Below are 16,545 nucleotides of genomic sequence, written 5' to 3'. Positions count from 1 at the left end.
CAGTTCTTACTGCCTTGTTTGAAGTTGGTGCTGTAGTTCGTAGTTGGTGTAGACTTTTGGAGATTTGTTCAGGAGATTGTTGCTTGGAGTTTGTGTGTACATCCTCATCCTCTCCTATTTGGTGTCTCCTTTAAATCCCCTGTGTTCCACTCTGTTGTTTGGCGAGTGTATTTTGTATGATTGTTATTTTCACTTATCCCTGTCCGTCTTCTCTTGTTTGTCTGGTTTGTGTATTCCTATACACTTCAGTTTCCAACCTTCCTGGTTGGGGGTGGGACAGAAAAGGGTTGATCTAGGAACGTAGCAAGGCACATGAACCCAGCCTCTCAGGAGTAAGCTAGGGGACAGAGATAGACTAGGGTGCCCCTTTTTCTAGGGACCTGGTTAGCGATGTTGCTGAAGGTAGGAGTTAATGCCACAGGTCGCAGTGTTCAAGGGGTTCTCCTAAACTTTACATTATTTTGTTATGGTCTTTAATTTCTGCTATTTTTAGCTTGGAGAGCCCGTTATCAGGATTGTATACCACAAACTAATGCAATGTATGGAAAAGTGCTTTAATGCTGATGTTTGGGACGGCCCTCACCGAACCAGGGTGTAACGGCGGCCATTGATCACGGTGGTCTCTCTGGCCAGCAGGCCAACCTCAGCAGAATAAAAAGGAGAAGTTGTGGAAGGGATGCAAGATTAGCCTGTCTCAATAAGCAATGTCCAGACCTCAGGTGCAACAGAAAAAAAAGTCACTTTTACTGTAGATGATGATGATTACAGCTCTCCACAGCTATGCATTACACTGAGCCTACAGCCCCTCCTGGTGTGATGAACCCAGATCTTTTCTGGCAATGTGTAGTAGCTCTCCTCACTCCCGCTGCATATTGCACTATATGTGCATTACAACGTCTCATCTCCGCCTGGACCTTGGCATCCCCAGCACCTCTTCTGATCCCTAACTGGTTTGTCGGGCAGTCGGGCACTTCTTGAACTATGCAAGACACTATGCTTCACAGATGTCGTTGGGGACCCGACAGTGACCGCAGAGAAGGCACTGGCTGACCTCCTTCATCTTCAGCACCACTCAATCCCCGGGGTGCAAGGCTGCTTCTCCTGGGCTTGGTAGCTCCCCTTGTGGGGGCTGCTACCCACCAGTCTTCACATTGGCCCTTACACTAATTACATCTGTGTGTAAAAATGGCCAAAGAGTTGGCTTCTCACACCACCAGAGTTCAGACGCCTCACTTTGAAAGGCACCAAACTGATAAATTCCTTACCTTTCTTGTAATCTGATTTCTATGAGGAGCAATACATGGCTTTTATGTCTCCTTATGCAAACTTGCAAATTGCTTCTTGGCCTTTTAGCTACGAGCAAGTATAGTATATTTTGAGTCAGTTACTAGACCGGCGCGGCTGATGTAGATTGATAAAGTACTGCACACGAGGCTGAAGCTTTGGGTTGTACAGCACGTGGTTTATATAATCATCTAGTCAGGATCCTTCAGGATCGAAGCCATGAGATCAGGTTAAGTATTAAAGCCCCAAGAAAAAAAAAGTGCACCAGGGATTTCTGAACTCACCTGGTGCTGAACCCCTACAAAATTTCTCAGCACATTTGTAAAGCAATTCTCTTTATCACATTTTAAGCACATAGACTTTCTGGGCCTTTTGACTAGGAAGGGGAATTCTTACATTTTCGTGAAGAAGGTCCAGACAGTATTACACGGTGAACACCTTTTTTGTTTATGTTTTCACTATGTGTCACCTTTTTTCACATGTGTCTGTCACAAGGACTCTTGTGGTAATTATTCTGACAAAAGTTCTGCCTATTTCCATTTTATTTGCTACAGTTTGAAGAGAAAAATCTAAAGGAATACTCTGATAAAATAAACAGTTGAACTTTGCACTTCTTATTTCATTTCTTTTTTAAAAAAAAAATGCTATTTTCTCTGTTTCCCAAATTAGGGATATGTTCTCTTGAAGACTTTTGGGGACTCATTAAGAAGCACTAGCTGGTCCAGAGTGCAAGATGGAGTGAAAAGTGCTGATAAACCCACTGCATCATTGATACGAGAGACGAATACTGATGAGAAGATCCTAGATCTTGCAAGAAAGATCATTGAGCTTCTAACCGGGGAGGTGAGTGCTGGTGGCACATAAGTGAGTGACAATTTTTCAGAAGTGAATCAATAATGACTTGTATCATTGCGTGTGCTAGGTTCCTATAAGATTTGAAGACACCACAGTCTTTTTCACCAGTGAGGAGTGGAGTTATGTAGCAGAAAACAGAAGCCTCTACAAGAATGTCCTGATGGAGAATACCATTCTTCCTAAATCTATAGGTGAGAACCTTATTTTCTTGTTAGCAAAGATTAGCCAAAAAGCTTCCTATACAAGCCACTTGTATGCTTCTTTGTATCTTCAGATGTAAATGGATGGAGACCTTTGTTCAGTAATAGATGCTATTTTCTCTTCTTGTTTTAAGGTGATAATAATGATAAAATATTACATAGCACATCACTGGAGAAAGTACGTGACTCAAAGACGATGGATCATGACAAAAATTATGTGGCTGAGAAGATATCGTATCTCATTAAAGAACTCATAGACTTGCTGACTAAAGAGGTGAGGAATGTGAAAGGTTTTCACCTCCTGTTCGATCAACAAAGACTGAATAATAATCTTTGTTTATTTCAGCCTTCTTCCAATATTTAACTGCTAAAGGGACTGTCCGCTTTCATGCTTTCAGGAAAGTTTTCCCCAAACTAGATACCTAATTTAAAATGCACAAGGTGTGTGATAAGAGACTGGGAAGGAGACGCGCTGCTGATATTGCAGTGCAGACGCCGAGGCCGTGGGTAAGGTGAAACTGTGCGTACTGCGGGACCGCTCAAACACACTTATCCATGAGACCAAGCTTCCTGTTCCAGGTCACCACTCTTGAAGCCAGAATAGTGTAAACAGGTGATCGGTTGGATGGCAGATAATGCTTCCAGTATGTTTCCCAGCACCACCCTGTCTTCCACACAGTCCAGTCTCACCAGCCAAGAGTCTGGACCATGTAATCCTCACCTATCTCCTCTTTCCTCTCACTGTGAGCCCCAGGAGACAAGTGATTAAATACTTGGACACTGCAAGGAGCTTTTTACATTTTCATTTATTGATTGTGGCCTCACACCCTGCATGTTTCAAGATGGACATGAGGATATCTTGTGTAGTGATGCCCAAATATTTAAGCAGCCATGGTAGGGAGAAGACGACAGTGGGACAGTGGGGAACGGCAATTAATGTTTCAATAGGTAGATGATGACACATTTGCCAACAAGTGATGTTAAGTCAACAAGTCAGGAGGACCAGAGTGTGGAAGTGGAAGACGAGGTGATGGACGATGAAGTCTCTGACCCAACCTGGGAAGGTGCCATGAAGAGCGAGGACAGCAGCGCTGCAACAGGTAGGAAGATGTAGTGGGATGGCCAGAGGGAGAAGGTGGACAGCTGTTTCCCAGAGCACTCACACGCATGAAGTTCCCAGGCAAAAGGTTAGGTGTTCCCTGTCATGTGTCCCCCTCATTCATTAAGTACTTGATAGCATCTCCTCCCACTTCCAAATTTATTATGATGCTATCAGGTACTGCTATTTGACAAAAGGGGAGACACAAAGTGCAAAATAGGGTCTTATCCTACAAATACCCAAGAGAGCTTTCTTAGAATTGCTCACCTGATTTTGTTGAATAAAAAGCGCATAGAGATTGAGGCTGCTGCAGATCCACAAGCCGATCAACGACCATATAACATGATAAACTGTGTAGGAAGTGTGGGTTAAATCCGCGCTGCCTTAATAATGAGGTTCCAAAGGATGATAAAATTAAACGGTGGTTTATTCAACGCGTTTCAAGGTCAATGCGACCCTTTCTTAAGGAAATTCCACATACAATATACAGAAACAGTGCACTTACATCGTTTAAATATGTACAGAGTTCAAAAAACGGTGCCAAATAGTCAGATGGCATGTGGAGTCAGAGTTCATGGTTTACAAAAGGTTAATGAATCTTTGTTATAGTGAAAAAAACCTAGCACTCAACTTGATGCTTTAGTGAAGTATTTATTGTAGTACAAGTTGAGTGCTAGGTTTTTTTCACTATTACATTAAGGTGTGGGAGCCTACCTTAGCACCATCCTAGCAGTTCGTGCACACGCCTTTTCTCTTAATGAATCTTTGTTGGCACAGAATTTGTATCATTCATTAACCCCTTAATCCCATCTGACGTACTATCCCGTCAAGGTGACCTGGGACTTAATTCCCGGTGACGGGATAGTACGTCATAGGCGATCGGCCGCGCTCACGGGGGGAGCGCGGCCGATCGCGGCCGGGTGTCAGCTGCCTATCGCAGCTGACATCCGGCACTATGTGCCAGGCGCGGTCACGGACCGCCCCCGGCACATTAACCCCCGGCACACCGCGATCAAACATGATCGCGGTGTACCGGCGGTATAGGGAAGCATCGCGCAGGGAGGGGGCTCCCTGAGGGCTTCCCTGAGACCCCCGGAGCAACGCGATGTGATCGCGTTGCTGCGAGGGTCTCCTACCTCCTTCCTGGCTGCAGGTCCCGGATCCAAGATGGCCGCGGCATCCGGGTCCTGCAGGGAAGGAGGTGGCTTACCGAGCGCCTGCTCAGAGCAGACGCTTGGTAAGCCTGCAGCCCTGCACAGCAGATCGCCGATCTGACAGAGTGCTGTGCACACTATCAGATCATCGATCTGTGATGTCCCCCCCTGGGACAAAGTAAAGAAGTAAAAAAAAAATTTTTCCACATGTGTAAAAAAAAAAAAAAAAAAAATCCTAAATAAATAATAAAAAAAATATATATATTATTCCCATAAATACATTTCTTTATCTAAATAAAAAAAACAAAACAATAAAAGTACACATATTTAGTATCTCCGCGTCCGTAACGACCCAACCTATAAAACTGCCCCACTAGTTAACCCCTTCAGTAAACACCGTAAGAAAAAAAAAAAAGAAAACGAGGCAAAAAACAACGCTTTATTACCATACCGCCGAACAAAAAGTGGAATAACACGCGATCAAAAAGACTGATATAAATATCCATGGTACCGCTGAAAACGTCATCTTGTCCCGCAAAAAACAAGCCGCCATACAGCATCATCAGCAAAAAAATAAAAAAGTTATAGTCCTGAGAATAAAGCGATGCAAAAATAATTATTTTTTCTATAAAATAGTTTTTATCGTATAAAAGCGCCAAAACATTAAAAAATGATATAAATGAGATATCGCTGTAATCGTACTGACCCGACGAATAAAACTGCTTTATCAATTTTACCAAACGCGGAACGGTATAAACGCCTCCCCCAAAAGAAATTAATGAATAGTAGGTTTTTGGTCATTCTGCCTCACAAAAATCGGAATAAAAAGTGATCAAAAATGGTCACGTGTCCGAAAATGTTACCAATAAAAACGTCAACTCGTCCCGCAAAAAACAAGACCTCACATGACTCTGTGGAGCAAAATGTGGAAAAATTATAGGTCTCAAAATGTGGAGACGCAAAAACTTTTTTGCTATAAAAAGCGTCGCTGGTTTCACACTTGCGTTTTTGTCTGCAGCGTTTTTTGCACAAAAAAACGCATGCGTTTTTTTCACTATATTTAACATTGAAAACGCATGCGTTTTTTGTACGCGTTTGGTCGCGTTTTCAAACGCATGCGTTTTTTTCTGCATGCGTTCATTTTCAGAAATACAACCTGCAGTATTTTCTTGCGTTTTTAAGCACATGCATTTGCGTTAAAAACGCATGCGTTTTTATCGGAAAAAAACAGAAAACACACTGAAAAGCCACCCACCACCATCAAGGTGATAAAGGGATCCAAACCCTAACTCTACCCCTAACCTCACCCCTAACCGTTTAATGAACATTTTCTGACAGTCATAGTGCCACGTATTTCAGTGCCACGTATTTCAGTGCCACGTATTTCAGTGCCACGTATTTCAGTGCCACGTATTTCAGTGCCACGTATCACGTATTTCAGTGCCACGTGTTTCAGTGCCACGTATTTAAGTGCCACGTATCACGTATTTCAGTGCCACGTATCACGTATTTCAGTGCCACGTATTTCAGTGCCACGTATTTAAGTGCCACGTATCACGTATTTAAGTGCCACGTATTTAAGTGCCACGTATTTAAGTGCCACGTATTTCAGTGCCACGTATTTCAGTGCCACGTATTTCAGTGCCACGTATTTCAGTGCCACGTATTTCAGTGCCACGTATTTAAGTGCCACGTATCACATATTTCAGTGCCACGTATTTCAGTGCCACGTATTTCAGTGCCACGTATTTCAGTGCCACGTATTTCAGTGCCACGTATTTCAGTCACGTTTAGGGTTAGGGGTAGGGTTAGGGTTAGGGCTAGGGTTGGAGGTAAAGTTAGGGTTAGGGTTGGGGCTAAAGTTAGGGTTGGGGCTAAAGTTAGGGTTAGGGTTTGGATTACATTTACGGTTTGGATTAGGGTTGGGATTAGAATTATGGGTGTGTCAGGGCTAGGGGTGTGGTTAGGGTTACCGTTGGGATTAGGGTTAGGGGTGTGTTTGGGTTAGGGTTTCAGGTAGAATTGGCGAGTTTCCACTGTCCAGGCACATCAGGGGCTCTCCAAGCGCGACATGGCGTCCAATCTCAATTCCAGCCAATTCTGCGTTGAAAAAGTAAAACAGTGCTCCTTCCCTTCCGAGCTCTCCCGTGCGCCCAAAAAGGGGTTTACCCCAACATATGTGTTATCAGCGTACTCGGGACAAATTGGACAACAACTTCTGGGGTCCAAGTTCTCTTGTTATCCTTAGGAAAATAAAAATTTGGGGGGCTAAAAATCATTTTTGTGGGAAAAAAAAGATGTTTTATTTTCACGGCTCTGCGTTATAAACTGTACTGAAACACTTGGGGGTTCAAAGTTCTCACAACACATCTAGATAAGTTCCTTGGGAGGTCTAGTTTCCAATATGGGGTCACTTGTGGGGGGTTTGTACTGTTTGGGTACATCAGGGGCTCTGCAAATGCAACGTGACGCCTGCAGACCAATCCATTTAAGGCTGCATTCCAAATGGCGCTCCTTCCCTTCCGAGCTCTGTCATGCGCCCAAACAGTGGTTCCCCCCCACATATCGGGTATCAGCGTACTCAGGACAAATTGGAAAACAAATTTTGGGGTCCAATTTATTCTGTTACCCTTGTAAAAATACAAAGCTGGGGGCTAAAAAATCATTTTTGTGAAAAAAAAAAAGAATTTTTATTTTCACGGCTTTGCGCTATAAACTTTAGTGAAACACTTGGGGGTTCAAAGTTCTCACAACACATCTAGATAAGTTCCTTGGGGGGTCTAGTTTCCAATATGGGGTCACTTGTGGGGGGTTTGTACTGTTTGGGTACATCAGGGGCTCTGCAAATGCAACGTGACGGCTGCTGACCAATCCATTTAAGTCTGCATTCCAAATGGCGCTCCTTCCCTTCCGAGCTCTGTCATGCGCCCAAACAGTGGTTCCCCCCCACATATGGGGTATCAGCGTACTCAGGACAAATTGGAAAACAAATTTTGGGGTCCAATTTATTCTGTTACCCTTGTAAAAATACAAAGCTGGGGGCTAAAAAATCATTTTTGAGAAAAAAAAAAATTATTTTCACGGCTCTGCGTCATAATCTGCAGTGAAACACTTGGGGGTTCAAAGCTCTCAAAACACATCTAGATAAGTTCCTTAGGGGGTCTACTTTCCAAAATGGTGTCACTTGTGGGGGGTTTCAATGTTTAGGCACATCAGGGACTCTCCAAACGCAACATGGCGTCCCATCTCAATTCCAGTCAATTTTGCATTGAAAAGTCAAATGGCTCTCCTTCCCTTCCAAGCTCTGCCATGCGCCCAAACAATGGTTTACACCCACATATGGGGTATCAGCGTACTCAGGACAAATTGCACAACATTTTTTGGGGTCCAATTTCTTCTCTTACCCTTGGGAAAATAAAAAATTGGGGGCGAAAAGATCATTTTTGTGAAAAAATATGATTTTTTATTTTTACGGCTCTGCATTATAAACTTCTGTGAAGCACTTGGTGGGTCAAAGTGCTCACCACACATCTAGATAAGTTCCTTAGGGGGTCTACTTTCCAAAATGGTGTCACTTGTAGGGGTTTCAATGTTTAGGCACATCAGGGGCTCTCCAAACGCAACATGGCGTCCCATCTCAATTCCAGTCAATTTTGCATTGAAAAGTCAAATGGCGCTCCTTTCCTTCCGAGCTCTGCCATGCGCCCAAACAGTGGTTTACCCCCACATATGGGGTATCAGCGTACTCAGGACAAATTGTACAACAACTTTGGGGGTCCATTTTCTCCTGTTACCCTTGGTAAAATAAAACAAATTGGAGCTGAAATAAATTTTGTGTGAAAAAAAGTTAAATGTTCATTTTTTATTTAAACATTCCAAAAATTCCTGTGAAACACCTGAAGGGTTAATAAACTTCTTGAATGTGGTTTTGAGCACCTTGAGGGGTGCAGTTTTTAGAATGGTGTCACACTTGGGTATTTTCTATCATATAGACCCCTCAAAATGACTTCAAATTAGATGTGGTCCCTAAAAAAAATGGTGTTGTAAAAATGAGAAATTGCTGGTCAACTTTTAACCCTTATAACTCCGTCACCAAAAAAAATTTTGGTTCCAAATTGTACTGATGTAAAGTAGACATGTGGGAAATGTTACTTACTAAGTATTTTGCGTGACATATGTCTGTGATTTAAGGGCATAAAAATTCAAAGTTGGAAAATTGCGAAATTTTCAAAATTTTCGCCAAATTTCCATTTTTTTCACAAATAAACGCAAGTTATATCGAATAAATTTTACCACTAACATGAAGTACAATATGTCACGAGAAAACCATGTCAGAATCGCCAAGATCCGTCAAAGCGTTCCAGAGTTATAGCCTCATAAAGGGACAGTGGTCAGAATTGTAAAAATTGGCCCGGTCATTAACGTGCAAACCACCCTCGGGGCTTAAGGGGTTAAAGAATAATCTTGTATTAATTTATACTTACAGTTTATCATGCTATCAGGTACTGAGCATCCTCCGCCACCTCCCAATTCATTACAAGTCCCTGACAGCGTCTTCTCCCACCTTTCTGTTCATTATAAAGGGTCCTATGCATCTTACACCCTCCTCTCCCACTCCCCAAAATATTTTAAGTCCTTGATACACAATGAATTTAAAGATGGGGCTGACGCTATCAGGGGCTTAGCACCCTCCTCCACCACCCAATTTATTTTACATCAATATCTAACTTCCTCCTCCCCCACCTCCTGTTCATAAGTCCATTATAAGTCCCCCTTCCTCCCATCCCAATCCCCCACACCCCTCATTGTCCTCCCCTCCCCACCTCCATCATTGCCCTCTCATCACCTCCATAATTGCCTTCTCCACCACCCCATCATTGCCCTCTTCACCACTCCAATCATTGCCCTCTCCACGACCCCAATCATTGCCCTCCCCATCACCTCCATCATTGCTCTCTCAACCACCTCCATCATTACCCTGCCCACCACCTTCATCATTGTTCTCTCCACCACCTCCATCATTGCCTTCTGCCCCACAACCCCATCATTGTCCTTTCCACCACCATCATCATTGCCTTCTCCCCACCACCATCATCATTGCCTTCTCCCCCACCAACCCCATCATTGCCCTTTCCACCACCTCTATCCTTGCATTCTCCCCCACCAGCCCCATTATTGCCCTTTCAACCTCCGCCATCATGCCTCCTCCCCAACCTCCCCATCATTGCCCTTTCCATCACCCCATCATTGCCCTTTCTACCACCTCCATCATTGCTTCCTCCCTCATCATTGTCCTTTCTACCACCACCATAATTGTTTCCTCCCCCACCACCATCATTATTGCCCTTTCCACCACCTCCATCATTGCTTCCTCCCCCACTACCCCATCATTGTCCTTTCCACCACCACCATCATTACCTCCTCTGTTGTGAATTAGAATTTTTTGGCTCCCTCTTGTGGTCACTAGTGATATGACTCTGGGATTGTCTTCCTCAGTTTGGCACCCACCTGGGTCGTTAGTCCAGGGGTGTTGCTATATAAACTTCTTGGATTCTCAGTCCAGTGCCTGGCATCGTTGTAATCAGATCCTTTCTGTTTGCTCCTGTCTGCTGGTCCTGGTTCTTGCAAAATTAAGCTAAGTCTTGCTTCCTTGTTTTTTGGTTATTTGCATTGCTATTATTTTTGTCCAGCTTGTACTAAATGTGATTCCTGATTCTGCTGGAAGCTCTAGGGGGCTGGTGTTCTCCCCCCGGGCCGTTAGACGGTTCGGGGGTTCTTGAATATCCAGCGTGGAAATTTTGATAGGGTTTTTGCTGACCGTATAAGTCATCTTACTATATTCTGCTATTAGTCAGTGGGCCTCTCTTTGCTAAATATCTAGTTCATTCTTACGTTTGTCTTTTCTCCTTACCTCACCGTTATTATTTGTGGGAGGCTTGTATCCAACTTTTGGGGTCTTTTCTCTGGAGGCAAGAAAGGTCTATCTTTTCTCTTCTAGGGTTAGTTAGTTCTCCAGCTGGCGCGAGACGTCTAGAACCAACGTAGGCACGTTCCCCGGCTGCTGCTATTTGTGGTGCTAGGATTAGATATACGGTTAGCCCAGTTACCACTGCCCTAGGAGCTGGTTTTTTATGTTTGCAGACTTGGTATGTACTTTTGAGACCCTCTGCCATTGGGGTCATAACACTCCTCTCCATCACCCCCATCATTGCCCTATATACTGTATATATATATATATATATATATATATATATATATATATATATATATATAGTAGCATAGCGACTGGTCATGTGAATGATGGATGGTATGTATCGCAGAGGTGGGTGGCCCTGTGATGGAAGCCTGGGTATGTTTTGCTCAAGCAGATCTACTGCTGAGGGGTTTGTTTACATTGGGAAGGCTTCCAGGTGATTGGAGAGATGGGTGGGTTTAGTCACCTACAAACCCAGCCAAAGAGGCGTGTCTGAACATGTAAGATGGTTTTTTGTGTAAGGACCTGTGGTGATGTCACGCTCACCTGACTGGCCATATGACAGGTACCTGGGTGTGGTTACACCTATGTAAAGGAGGTGTGTGTAGCACATGGTAAGAGAGAGATTGGGTGAGTATGTGGGTGTGTGTCAGAGTGGACACACTTCCGTGTGTCCTGGCTGGACACTGCAGAATGGCCTGTGTGTTGGACGGTTCCACGTGGGAACAGACGTCCTGAACAGCACACAGGGACCATTTAGGCTGGAGGGCCTACGTGCTGGTCATAGCACGACGGTTGGTGTTGGAGACTCCTGGGAGTGAAGTCGTCCTGGAGCACCTGGAGACCGTAGACCTGGATGGTCTGTATTGAGGACCTGGGACTGACCTGAAGTCAGTGTAAGGAATGGAACTTCTGAGAGGTAACCCCGGACAACGGTATTATAATGTACAGCAGAGAAGCCTATCTTCTACGTGAACTGTCCAATGTTTCATGGCTGTAATGAAATGGACTGTACCCTGTCTGGTTTATGCGGAGTTTGAATAAACCATATGGACTGATATGTGGGAGATATCGTGCCTGAAGTGTTTATCCTGCTGCCAAGCGAGTGTCCCCTAGACCCGTAGCGGGTGAAACGCTACAATTGGTGGAGGATGCGGGCAAAGATCCGAAGAGCACGTGTTGCAGCGCTGGCTGGTCTGAGCCAGAAGAGTGGACGGTCTTGAAAACCGTGAGTAAATACTGACCGGGGTCAGTGAGGAACTGCTGTTTATGGGATACCTCTGAGGAGAAGAGGGTCCCAGGAACCTGTGCGGCAAAGACGGGTAACTGTCTTGAAAACCCGTGAGTAAATACTGACCGGGGTCAGTGAGAAAACTGTTGTGTCTGGGCACCTCTGAGGCCGAGGGGTGTCCAGGAACCCGTGAAGTTGCCAACGGGTGACGGTCTGAAAACCGTGTATTATGCTGATTGGGATCAGTGAGAAACTATATTTGGGCTGTGTTAAAGCCGGGTGTGTAACAGACTGAAATCTGTGTTGTTCTGACCGGGGTCAGTGAGAGACTGAGATTTTTTTCCTGAGAGTCAGCTTGCTGTGGCTCAGTGAGGTCACGAAGTTTGCTGTGGCTCGGTGGGGTCACGAAGGTGACAAGCGGCTTGCTGTGGATCGGCGGGTCCATGAAGTTTGCGGTGCAGAGCTTTGTGAAGTCTAGCTGCAGTTGCAGCAAAGAGAAAAAAAAAAAAAGACATTGCTGGTTTAGAGAAATGATTGCAAACACAAATTCTTTGGTATTATTATCTTCATTTAATTTGTCTTAAATGAAAAACCACAAAAGAGAATGAAGCAAAAAGCAAAACATTGATCATTTCACACAAAACTCCAAAAATGGGCCAGACAAAAGTATTGGCACCCTCAGCCTAATACTTGGTTGCACAACCTTTAGCCAAAATAACTGCGACCAACCGCTTCCGGTAACCATCAATGAGTTTCTTACAATGCTCTGCTGGAATTTTAGACCATTCTTCTTTGGCAAACTGCTCCAGGTCCCTGATATTTGAAGGGTGCCTTCTCCAAACTGCCATTTTAGATCTCTCCACAGGTGTTCTATGGGATTCAGGTCTGGACTCATTGCTGGCCACCTTAGAAGTCTCCAGTGCTTTCTCTCAAACCATTTTCTAGTGCTTTTTGAAGTGTGTTTTGGGTCATTGTCCTGCTGGAAGACCCATGACCTCTGAGGGAGACCCAGCTTTCTCACACTGGGCCCTACATTATGCTGCAAAATTTGTTGGTAGTTTTCAGACTTCATAATGCCATGCACACGGTCAAGCAGTCCAGTGCCAGAGGCAGCAAAGCAACCCCAAAACATTAGGGAACCTCAGCCATGTTTGACTGTAGGGACCGTGTTATTTTCTTTGAATGCCTCTTTTTTTCTCCTGTAAACTCTATGTTGATGCCTTTGCCCAAAAAGCTCTACTTTTGTCTCATCTGACCAGAGAACATTCTTCCAAAACGTTTTAGGGTTTTTCAGGTAAGTTTTGGCAAACTCAAGCCTGGCTTTTTTATGTCTCGGGGTAAGAAGTGGGGTCTTCCTGGGTCTCCTACCATACAGTCCCATTTCATTCAGACGCCGACGGATAGTAAGGGTTGACACTGTTGTACCCTCGGACTGCAGGGCAGCTTGAACTTGTTTGGATGTTAGTCGAGGTTCTTTATCCAACATCCGCACAATCTTGCGTTGAAATCTCTTGTCAATTTTTCTTTTCCATCCACATCTAGGGAGGTTAGCCACAGTGCCATGGACTTTAAACTTCTTGATGACACAGTGCACGGTAGACACAGGAACATTCAGGTCTTTGGAGATGGACTTGTAGCCTTGAGATTGCTCATGCTTCCTCACAATTTGGTTTCTCAAGTCCTCAGACAGTTCTTTGGTCTTCTTTCTTTTCTCCATGCTCAATGTGGTACACACAAGGACACAGGACAGAGGTTGAGTCAACTTTAATCTATGTTAACTGGCTGCAAGTGAGATTTAGTTATTGCCAACACCTGTTAGGTGCCACAGGTGAGTTACAGGTGCTGTTAATTACACAAATTAGAGAAGCATCACATGATTTTTCGAACGTTGCCAATACTTTTGTCCACTCCCTTTTTTATGTTTGGTGTGGAATTATATCCAATTTGGCTTTAGAACAATTCTTTTTTTGTTTTTTTCATTTAAGACAAATTAAATGAAGATAATTATACCAAAGAATTTGTGTTTGCAATCATTTTCAGGAAGAAACTGAGTATTATCTGACAGAATTGCAGGGGTGTGAATACTTTTGGCCATGACTGTATATATACATACACACACACACACACACACAAACCAGTCACCTCTCTGCACATTCCCCGCAGCTACGCACACACATACAGGCACACAGACAAACACACAGCACCACTTACCTCTCTGCACGTTCCCCGGCAGCCGCAGCATCTTCGTTGCCGGCAGCTTTCTCTCTGGCACAGCCGCGCGCTGAATGCTGACATCATCCAGCCTCGCTGCTGTATCAGACAGGAAGTGTGGGCAGGAAGCAGGACTGATCCGTGCAGCTCCGCTCGACTGCCATTTTGTTGGCAGCAGAGCTGCAGGAATCGCTTCCTGCCCGTCGCACATGAGGCAATCTGGCCAGGGGCGCCTCTGGCCAGATTGCCCTCAGTGTCAGCAGGGGCGCCCCCTCCACCTCCGGGCCCTTGTGCAGCTGCACCTACTGCACATGTATTATGTCCACTCCTGCCTCCAACACTGATAGTGAGGGAGAGGATCCCACCTTCTTTTTCTTTTCCTCCTCCTTTTTCTCAAGTGATGCTGAACTGTCATGTAGACGCCCTAGGACAGAAACTGAACCAGCACCCACCACTACTTATCCCATATGGACCTCAGCCCCTGAACATTATGAGCCACTGATTCCTGATTTTGTGGTGCAATCAGGAATAAAAGTTGACCCCACCAGACTCACAGAAATTGACTTTTTCAAGGTCCTTTTCTATGAAGATTTTGTAAACCTCATGGTGGCACAAACAAATATGTACACCCAACAATTTTTTAACTGGACTCCTGTAGACACAGTAGAAATTATGACATTTTGGGGCCTGGTTCTTCACATGGGGATAGTGAAGAACCGTAAACGTTGTGAAGACATCCATAAATAAACTATTTGAATGTGGTTTTGAACACTTTGAGGGGTGCAGTTTTTAAAATTGTCACTTTTGGGTATTTTCAGTCACAGACCCATCAAAATCACTTCAAATGTGACGTAGTTCCTAAAAACAATGGTTTTGTAAATGTTGTTGTAAAAATGAGAAATCGCTGGTCAATTTTAATACTTATAACTTCCTAACAAAAAAAAATTGTTTTGAGAATTGTACTGATGTAAAGTAGACATGTGGGAAATGTTATTTATTAACTATTTTCTGTGACCTATCTCTGATTTAAGTACATACAAAGTAAAAGTTTGAACATTGCAAAATCTTTCACATTTCCGTTTTTTTTTTGGTTTTTTTTAACAAATAAACGTAAGTTATATCGAAGAAATTTTACAACAAATCATGAAGTACAATATGTCACGAAAAAGCATTCTCAGAATTTGAGGGATTAAAGCTGGTCAGAATTGTAAAATTTGGCTTGGTCATGAAGGTGCAAACAGGCTTGGGGGGGGGTAAAGGGGTTCAATGTATCGGTTTGAACTCGTTACCTGTATAAAAGACCCCTGTCCACACACTCAATCAATCACACTCCAATTTCTCCACCATGGCCAGACCAAAGAGCTAAGTACACCAGAGACAAAATTGTAGACCTGCACAAGGTTGGGATAGGCTACAGGACAATAGGCATGCAGCTTGTGGAGAAGGCAACAACTGTTGGTGCAATTGTTAGAAAATGGAAGAAACACAAGATGACTGTCAATCTTCCTTGGTCTGGGGCTCCATGCATTATCTCATCTCGTGGGGTAAGGATGATTCCGATACAGTTCAGGAATCAGCCCAGAACTACAAGGGAGGACCTGATCAATGACCTGAAGAGAGCTGGGACCACATTCTCAAACATTATCGTTAGTAACAGGCTACGCCATGTAGTATTATTACATTGTATTAAAATCCTGCAGGACACGCAAGGTCTCCCTGCTCATGCCAGCACAAGTCCAGGCCCATTTGAAGTTCAAACAGTGACCATCTCGATGATCCAGAGGAGGCATGGGAGCAGGTCATGTGGTCAAATGAGGCCAAAATAGAACTTTTTGGTATTAACTCCACTCAAAGAAGAAAAAACAGTATTTCAGCTCACCCTTAATTCAAACGAGATGGTAGAAGTCAGTCCGAGCACGGAGACAAAGTGTTGCTGCCACAACACTGATTAGCATGTAGAAGAAAACGGTGTGAATCCAGCTGGAGCTGGTGCTGGTAGCTCTCCGCTAATTTCTATGCTGGTCATGTTCTAGCAGCGTTTTTAAATGTTGAAATAAAATTTTTTTTGCATTTTATCCTGGAGGATAAAATGCAAAAAAAATTTTATTTCAACATTTAAAAACGCTGCTAGAACATGACCAGCATAGAAATTAGCGGAGAGCTACCAGCACCTGACTGGACGCGTTTCGGGCAGCGAATGTGCCCTTAGTCCTCAGTATTAATTAATTAATACTGAGGACTAAGGGCACATTCGCTGCCCGAAACGCGTCCAGTCAGGTGCTGGTAGCTCTCCGCTAATTTCTATGCTGGTCATGTTCTAGCAGCGTTTTTAAATATTGAAATAAAAAATTTTTGCATTTTATCCTGGAGCTGGATTCACACCATTTTCTTCTACATATTAACTCCACTCGCCGTGTTTGGAGGAAGAACTGTTTTTCCTAGGAGTATTTTTGGGGTACATATAAATTATTGGTGATTCTTCTGTATTTAACTCTTCCCTGGTAGGAGGAATGGGAAAAAACAGCAATTGCGTGTGT

General features: G+C 43.9%; 1 protein-coding gene across 4 annotated transcripts in view; it reads left to right on the top strand.

Annotated features, from left to right (window-relative positions):
- Positions 1 to 16,545, top strand: part of LOC143767198 (uncharacterized) — a 237,296-nt gene that overhangs the window by 149,528 nt on the left and 71,223 nt on the right. For all 4 annotated transcript variants that reach the window (XM_077255325.1, XM_077255326.1, XM_077255324.1 and 1 more), the window contains 3 exons: positions 1,954 to 2,127; positions 2,207 to 2,330; positions 2,474 to 2,613. In XM_077255325.1, coding sequence (XP_077111440.1) covers positions 1,954 to 2,127; positions 2,207 to 2,330; positions 2,474 to 2,613 — 438 coding nt within the window. The remainder of the gene's footprint in view (positions 1 to 1,953; positions 2,128 to 2,206; positions 2,331 to 2,473; positions 2,614 to 16,545) is intronic.

The sequence above is a fragment of the Ranitomeya variabilis genome, chromosome 4, assembly GCF_051348905.1.
Source record: "Ranitomeya variabilis isolate aRanVar5 chromosome 4, aRanVar5.hap1, whole genome shotgun sequence".
NCBI lineage: Eukaryota > Metazoa > Chordata > Amphibia > Anura > Dendrobatidae > Ranitomeya > Ranitomeya variabilis.
This window is presented reverse-complemented; position numbering and strand designations above follow the sequence as displayed.